The sequence below is a fragment of the Euphorbia lathyris genome, chromosome 7 (assembly GCF_963576675.1).
Source record: "Euphorbia lathyris chromosome 7, ddEupLath1.1, whole genome shotgun sequence".
NCBI classification, from domain to species: Eukaryota; Viridiplantae; Streptophyta; class Magnoliopsida; order Malpighiales; family Euphorbiaceae; genus Euphorbia; species Euphorbia lathyris.
Genome location: NC_088916.1, coordinates 11026487 through 11035401, shown reverse-complemented (window position 1 = coordinate 11035401; position 8915 = coordinate 11026487). Strand labels below are relative to the sequence as shown.

The 8915-nt window shown below is 38.1% G+C and overlaps 1 protein-coding gene across 8 annotated transcripts; it reads right to left on the bottom strand.

Annotated features, from left to right (window-relative positions):
- Positions 1-1748: 1748 nt before the first annotated feature.
- LOC136200837 (uncharacterized) lies at positions 1749-5183 on the bottom strand. 8 transcript variants are annotated; one of them, XR_010673550.1, is made up of 7 exons: positions 4968-5183; positions 4507-4617; positions 4249-4333; positions 4030-4169; positions 3381-3501; positions 2690-2835; positions 1750-1929 (listed from the first exon to the last, which is right to left on the bottom strand). XR_010673550.1 is itself a non-coding variant. In XM_065991313.1 (7 exons), the coding sequence occupies exons 1-4, from the start codon at positions 5137-5139 to the stop codon at positions 4162-4164; spliced, it is 360 nt and encodes a 119-aa protein (XP_065847385.1). In that variant the 5' UTR covers positions 5140-5183; the 3' UTR covers positions 1750-2019; positions 2690-2835; positions 3381-3501; positions 4030-4161. The 8 variants fall into 8 exon arrangements, 4 of the variants coding, with proteins under 4 accessions (XP_065847386.1, XP_065847385.1, XP_065847388.1 ...); XR_010673549.1 differs by having other exon boundaries at positions 1750-2019; positions 2690-2832; XM_065991313.1 differs by having other exon boundaries at positions 1750-2019; positions 4523-4617.
- Between the last annotated feature and the right edge of the window lie 3732 nt (positions 5184-8915).

Sequence of the window (8915 nt, the reverse complement as noted above, 5' to 3'; positions counted from 1 at the left end):
AGATTTCGATTCTGTAAAAAGCAATATGCTGTACACACATTGTTTATTCAATAATAACAAGTTCAGTAGCGTTTAGACATTGTTCCAATTTAGTTTTCATTTTGGTAGTAGACCGACCAAGTCTCTATTACGAAGATTCAACGAGAAGATTGAGTAGAGGATCCGCCCCTGAGCCTGACAAACTCTAACGAAACCCAAGGAAAGGATTGACAACCCGTTCACTTGCAAGTCGTCGAATGTTTCCATGCTCCATGTTCTCTGTAAACTTGTATCAATTTATATTTCATCTAATAAAGTCCGTTCTATTAGATAGATTTTTATGCAGCACTTTGGTAAAGGATCCGAAGTGGATGCTGGTGTTTTCATTAAAACGTATTTAATTCAAAATCTTTACAAGGAAACTTTGTTGAACACTTAGGCAAATTATTATCTCGAAAGAGTTTTAATTTGATTAAGGGCAATTATCCCGGATAGGGTTTTGTCATGTTCAAAGCCTAATAATTAGAGGTTCCGTCATTTATTTCATCTTTATAATTCATACAAAGGTTAAGGTTGTTTTCTTTGCTTAATGCAAACAAATACATTTGTTTACTTTTCTAAAAAGTACTAAACGTTCCTGTCTTGCAAATTCATTCTTCAATCAGAATATTTTCTAACATTTTCATATTCTAATCTAATTCTCACTCTAGCAATTTCAAAACCAAAACCGATTAAACGATTTTCCATATTATAAACCTTAAAAGTAAATTTAACCGATTATAAATAAGTTTTGTTTGAAAAAACGTTCCCTGTGGGATCGATATCTTTTATTACTACAAGCTTATACCGTGCACTTGCAGAAACCGCTCAACACATAGTCATACACATCAGCCTAATCTGTCAAACTTATCTATTTTTGTTTTTTTTTTCTAATTTTTCTAATTTAAAAATCTATTTATTATTAAGGGATAAGCACCGAATTTCACTCTAATGTTTTTGTTGGATTGTGAATCCCTTTATTTTCTATTAATCATGAAATGGGTATTTATACAACAGTATGATTCCTATAATTAGGCTAGAGGTAATTATAATAGGAAATACAATACAATTATGGTATAATTCCTATAATTATGCTAGAGGTAATTATAATAGGAAATACAATAAAGAGAGAATATTAACATATATAACAATATCTAACACACCCCCGTAGTCGAAACGGGAGGAGGACGCACGTTGAGACTAGCCCGAAAATCATCAAACAATACAGAAGGAAGGCCTTTCACTACAAGAAAACAGCGAGTTAGCAACCGAATTTTCGGTCGCTAATATCGTTTAGCAACCGGAATGTACCATTTAGCAACCGAATCATTGCGGTCGCTAAGTAGCCTGTTGGTAAAATCACCAACCTGTTATTTTCGTTATCGGTTGCTCATTTAGCAACCGAATAGTCGGTTGCAAACATCGGTTGTAAATTCTGCGACCTGTTTTAGCAACCGAATCTGGTTGCTAACTGGCAAAGAAGCACCATGCACCACCTTCGTTTACCAACGAATTCCAACAGAATTTTCGTCGGTAAAGTTTTGGATACTTTCTCCCATCAAATTTCCATACGGACTGCACTAATATATTTCGTCTGTAATTAATGAAAAATTATTTTATTTTATTTTATAATTACAATCATAATTGCAAGTAAACTTCTTAATAAATTCAATTAATAGCATTCATGAAACTAGAACTTCTATTTCAAAAAAAAAAAAAAAAGAAACTAGAACTTCATGTTCTCAAGTGTTGTTCTTATCTCAATAATTACAATACTAACACCTAAATTAGATGCACCAACAGAACATGAAGATGACAATGATCTTGAATTTTTAGGATATCGGTCATGATAATACTCGGAAGCAGCTGAACCAGTCCAAAAAAATCCCCGTCCTTATTAAGCCATCTAGCCTGGTAGAACACTCTTCACTAATCAATGGACTCAACAATTTACTCAATAGTCTGTTCAATTTTAACTTCGGTAAGATGTTTATAAGTTTCCTACAATATACAAAACCAATTGAAATCAGAAGCATGTTGCATCTCAAATAATACAATATACAGAACCAATTGAAATCAGAAGCATGTTGCATCTCAAATAAAACAAGTTGGTATCAAGCATTTAGTTTGAAAATTAAATAACACAAAGGCAAGAGGCAGAACATGTGTTAATTTACCATTTGCTGCAAAACAAAACAAGCAGAATGTTGCTGAAAAAATGTATTTGAGAAATAGTCAAATAGTTATGTATCTAATTTCTTGACTGTGCATAAATAAAACAGAAACGACAGAAACGATCAACTGATAGCATAAAGTAAAACACCACCAATAGCCAACTAATAAAAGAAAATAAATACCAACAGCCAACTAGCAAAACACCAGCAGCCAACTAGCAGAGAGCATTTAGTGTGAATGATTGTATGCCATTTTTTATGCCAACAAACACCAGCAGCCAAGTAGCATGATGCATTTTATTTATGCCAGCAGCCAAGAATCAGAATCACACTCACCTAAATATCAGGACAAAGATCAATTAACCCAATTATACACCCTAAAACATCTAAATAAGGCACAACTACGAGTTTAATATGTAACATTGGTCAAAATTCAGAAAATATAACAAAAATAATAGGATATTACCAGGAAAAAAATCAAAGGATAGAAAGGTTACCACTTGAGAAATTTTAATTGAATCTTTAGCCTCTAAAGCAGAAAATTCAACAGTGCAGTGACACCGACCAAAAGCCTCTTCATAACACCTTAACCGATTTGAATAGACCAGCCAATTGCTTTTTACTTCCTGGACTCCTAAACCTTCTAAAAAACATAGAAAAAAACTGCCATGAGTAGTTGCCGGATTAAAGGGAACCACCATGAAAGAACATTGCAAGATAACAATCATGCCAAAAGTTCAAGGACCAAAATTTAACAATCAAATGTACCAGAATTAAGTAGATAACAAGGAAGCATAGCATATGAAATTATTTATTGTTTAATCTCCGAAAACATATGTTACAAGTTGAAGAAAGCATTGACGATTCATTTGAACAATCTTGGATTTTTTCCTCTATTCTTTTAAAAATACACGGAAGCAATAAATCTGAAAAAATCTGCATTTTAAGAGGTTGGTGCTAATGAAATCGGATTTAGATTCTCTCTAATTTGCAATGGTATTAATAATCCCAAAAGACTATGTAGAACCATACATTATCAAAATCCTGGAAATCCTTGCTAGAATATTTGTAATTTCATTTCAAGACAAACCGAACAACCCCTGTGCCAAGAAATCATCTTGAGCCTAAACATTTCACCTTCTTCATTCGAAATAAAGATTGAGTTTGCATAAAGTTTTCTAGTTTTACTTTTTACAAACCGACAGTCTGCGCCACCATTATTCAGGCAGGATCCAGTTTTGGGCTGCGTGAATTTATTAACGAGGTGCGGGATATCTTGTTGGAGAATTCCACAACCAGATTCATTTACCTGTAAGAAACAAACATGAAAGGCAGCCTATTTAAGGATGCAATTCGCTTTATCAAGTTAACAACATATATTTTGCAGAAAAGAAAATTCAATAACCATACTACATCCATATAATGTACTTAGCAACATTATCATGATTGATATCATATAGATTCTTCAAGAATAGCAGCATGTGAAAGTGCAATTGCAGCCTAAAGGAATATTCAAAAGGGTTTCAGAATATATCATTTTCAAATGTAATTAGTCAAGTTTTCACAATATAATGGCATACATGTCTTGTACGTAGGTGAAGATATCATATTTTAAACTCAAGTTCAAATGACAACTTTATAAAAGGTTTCCTGAACATCTCTTAAAAAACACATTCCTCGATTGATATCATATTCTCAACACACTAACTATGAATCCTTTTAATCTATTAGTACCATCAGCAAATGTTAGTACCTCGATTTATATACCTCGATTTGAACATGTTAGACAAATGTTATTAACTGAACTCTTGCAACAAATCAATTTATCTCAACATACCATCTCCAAATCCAAAACAAGGAATCATGTTATCCTCATCGAATGCAGCTAGAGTTTTCCCAATAATCGATATGGCTTGTTCATATGGATTCAAAACATCTTCAATATCATGCAAACTCGTCTATGAAATGACTAAGCACCTGTACATAGAACCAGATTAAAAAGATATTCCAAAATGTCCCATAAAAAGAACTTGAAACAAAAAAAGTGAAGTTCAACCTGTCCACTCATTACTCTTTGTGAAATCAGTACCAACAAGAAGATTTGAAGACTCTAAGCCAGCACGTGCAAAAGCCTCTGTCGCCTACAAAGAAGCAAATGGTTAAGATTACACAAAATAATTCCAAACTAATCATCAATATAATATTAATGAATGTGCAAGACCAATAAGCAAAGATAAAGATCTCTTTTAATAAAACACAAATTTGAACATATACTTGGTCTAAAGATTTGTAATTATCAGCAATTTTTATGTACCTTCTATCAAGCTTACTTTTATCACTTCTACAATCGTGGTGTGACTCAAATGAAGTTGAATTGGAAGGAGCAGAGGAAGTCGACCTCCAACTTGCCAATTATGTTTCTTCCCTGAGAGAAATTCAAATGGTTTAGAGAATGAAAAAGTACCAATGCAAGAGGAGACAAACTAAACTTCCTTCCTACCGGTACAAATCAACCATAAAGCATAACCTTCTCAGTACCAAAATATTTCAAAATTCAAAGTGTGCATAAATCAATTCCCTAAAACGAGAATATAAATAACCAGAATGTCAAACACTAACATAAACAATTTCTGGGTCTGTAATTTAACTTCGAGAGGGAGATAGCATACCCTAATTTCTTGCAATTTCCTCTTTTTTCTCTCCTTATTCACAGCCACGAATTGAAAAACTAGAGTTAATCGAAGCAATAAAACCAAATTGGAGAAGCATATTTACCAAGAAACTCCAGCAACATAAAAAACTTTCCGCCTACTCCAAGATGCTTGGTTAGCGTTAATTGGCCGCAAAGAAGAGAGAAGGATTCGATCGAAGGTGTGAGAGGAGAGGGATTAGTTCGTAGATGACGAGAACATGGAAGAGAGGAGAGGGGGACTAGGTCGGAGAACATGGAAGAGAGGAGAGGAGAGGCGGCTTAGGTCGAGGTCGAAGAGAAGAAATTAGGTTTTTCCTTTTTTTTATGTCGTTTTATATTTTTGTTTTCTTTTTCTATTTTCTTTTTAATTTCATCTTTCTTTTGCTTTTTAATTTTTTCCTTTGCAACAGGTAATACAATTGCTAAGAAAAATGCAGGTCGGTAATGTGGGGGCCAATATTTCTGAATCTATTTTGCAACAGGGAAAAACAATTAGCGACCGAACCAGTCGCAATTTAGCAACCGATTCTAATCCGGTTGCTAAATTCGGTTGCTAACTGGCTGTTTTCTTGTAGTGTTTGGTGAAGATGTCCGCAAGTTGATGTCGAGAAGGAACATGAAGAACTCGAACCTCGCTTTTGGCGACTTTTTCCCGTACAAAATGTATATCCATCTCGACATGTTTGGTCCGCTGGTGCTGAATAGGATTCTCGGACAAATAAACGGCACTGACATTATCACAATAAACCAAAGTGGACTTACGAATGGGACAGTGAAGTTCGAGTAGGAGATTTCGAATCCAATAAGTTTCGGAGACAACATTTGCGACGCCCCTATACTCGGCTTCGGCACTCGAGCGAGAGAGGGTTGGTTGCCTCTTGGCGGACCAGGAGATGAGATTGTCCCCAAGAAAAACACAATAACTAGAGGTGGAACGTTGGGTATCCGGACAACCTCCCCAATCGGCATCAGTGTAAGAGACCAATGAACCAAGAGATGATGGAGTGAGAGTAAGACCGAGATCCAATGTACCTTTGATATACCGAAGAATGCGCTTTATGGCTGCCATATGCTGTGTTTTTGGATCATGCATGAATAAACACACTTGCTGAACCGCATAGGATATATTGGGACGAGTAAGAGTCAAGTACTGTAAGGCGCCTGCTAGGATTCGGTATTCCGAAGGGTCATGGTATGAGGATCCGGGGGAGATGCTAAGCTTCTGTTTGGTGTCAACCGGAGTGGCACAAGGATTCGAAGAGCTGAGACCAGCTTTCTCTATAATTTCTGAAGCATATTTCCTTTGAGAAAGGAAGAGAGAGCCAGGTGAGCGAGTGACAGAGATCCCTAGGAAGTAGTTCAACGGCCCTAAATCTTTCATGGCAAATTCATTACTCAATTTAGTGATGATGGAGGAACGCAATTTATCAGATGAGGCCGTTAGAACAATATCATCAACATAAAAAAGCAAATAAGCAATCTCCGTGCCTTGGTGAAACACAAAAAGTGAGTGATCAGACATACTATGAGCAAAACCCAAAGTAGAGAGAAAGGTTGCAAACCGTTGATACCAAGCCCAAGGGGCCTACTTGAGACCATATAGAGATTTTTGGAGCAAACATACATAATCAGGTCTAGCAGGATCTCGAAACCCCAAAGGTTGATGCATGTATACAGTCTCATGAAGGTCACCATGTAGGAAGGCATTTTTGACGTCGAGTTGGTGAAGACCCCAATTTTTGGAAAGAGCAATGCTTAGAACTGCTCGAATAGTGGCTGGCTTCACAACTAGACTGAAAGTTTCCCCGCAATCAACCCCCACCAATTGATTTGCTCCATTGCCAACCAAGCGGGCCTTATATCGCTCAAAAGAGCCATCAACATTGATCTTATGCCTGAAAATCCACCAACTTCGCAAAATATTAGCATTAGGAGGACAGGGTACAAGGACCCACGTCTTATTTTTAATAAGAGCATCAAATTCCTCGGTCATGGAATTCCGCCAATTGGGATCACGCAATGCAACAGAAGGGTTAGACGGAAGAGGAGAGATGGTGGTGGAAACATGAAGGTTTAATTTTCGAATAGGCTTAAAAATGCCGTCTTGGGCACGTGTCCGCATGGTGTGGGTAGGGGGAGCTGCTGGCGGGCTCGGGGTAATGTTTGGTGGTGTGAGAGGCGGAGTTAGCGGGTTCATGTTTAATGGGGGAAGAGGTGCTGATGGGCCAGGAGAGATGGACCCGAGAGGAGAGGGAGGTAAATGGGGGGTAGAAGATTGGCGTGGCGGGCTTGGGCCCGGAGATGGAGCTGGGCCGAGAGATGGAGCTGGGCCGAGAGGCGGGTAGGGCGGTGGAGGTGATATGGGTTGGGTTGGTAGTGGGGCGTTGGGCCGGGTAGGTGGTGTCGGGTGGGCTGGCGGGTTAAGAAAAGAGGAGGGTGAAAGGGAGGGATGAGAGGTAAGTGTAGTCAAAGAGTGGAAGGGATTAGGTTGGGTAAAAGGAAAGGTATTTTCATCAAAAATAACGTGTCTGCAGAGAATGATCTTCTTTGTGGAGATGTCATAACACTTGTATCCGCGATGATTTGATGGAAAACCTAAGAAGACGCAAGGAGAGGAACGGGCTTGTAATTTAGTACGAGAGGTGGAGGGAATGAGCGGAAAACAGAGACAACCAAAGATACGAAGATGAGAATAGGTGGGTTGACGTTGATAGAGGACTTGAGTGGGGGATAGATAACCAAGAATTTTGTGAGGGAGGATGTTTAGAACATATGTAGTATGAGAAAGAGCATGGTGCCAAAAGTTAAGAGGGATAGATGAGTGCGTGAGAATAGTGCGCATGACATTATTAATTGTTCGAATTGTGCGTTCGGCTTTGCTATTTTGTGGAGAGGTGTGAGGACAAGAAAAACGAAATTGCATACCATGTAGAGTGCAAAACTCATGAAATTGAGAATTATTATATTCACCACCATTATCACATTGGAATGTTTTGATGTCTTTTTCAAATTGAGTACGCACAAAATTACGAAAAGACAGAAAGACGGAATAGACTTGAGATTTTTGTGCAAGAGCAAAAGTCCATAAGAAATTGGTGCAGTCATCCAGAAATAGCACATAATATTTATGACCACTAGAACTTAAAGTGGGAGATGTCCAAACATCACTGTGCACAATATCAAAAGGCATACTTGAGACATTAGTAGAGGAATAAAATGGAAGTTTGACTTGTTTTCCAGAAATACAAGAATGACAAATAGAATCAATTGATGAACCATTACAAGAAATTAAATTATTATTCCGAAGAGAATTTAAAACTGTGGGCCCTGGATGACCCAAACGATTGTGCCAAATATTACTAGAGAAGGCAGAAAAATCATAAGATAAAGTTGGTGATGTAGTCGACGAGACAGGATAAAGATCGCTAGCACTATTACATCTCATGATATGCCTCCCCGTGTGCAAGTCCTTCACAGAGAAACCAAAAGGATCAAACTCAACAGACACATTATTATCAACAGTAAATTTGCGGACAGAGATAAGGTTTTTAATTAATTTGGGTGCATGTAAAACGTTGGATAGATGTAGAGGTTTGGAGCTAGGATTTAAGCATGCATTACCTGAGCCAACAACCGGAATGGAATGACCACTACCAACAATAATATTAGAATTGGTGCTCTTATTAAAGTAAGATGTGAGTGTACCTACATCCGCCGTCATGTGCGACGTAGCGCCAGTGTCCATGTGCCACACCTCCGAAGGTGGTTGAATAGTCAAAGTATGCATGGCCTGCTCAATGTTGGTCGGGTAATATTCATAGCCCATATGGGCTTATTGAGGACTCGGGCCCAGTAGCCCGGTTTGAGGAGATGCGGCCATGGGAGAGGGCGGGGCTGGAGAATGCACTTGGGGATGGGCCTGCTGCCAAATGGGGTAGGGGCATGGAGGAGCGGCCCATGTAGGTGAAGAGGCCCACAGAGGATAAGCCCAAGAGGAGGGCGCCGGATTCCAAGAGGACGGATGTTGCTGC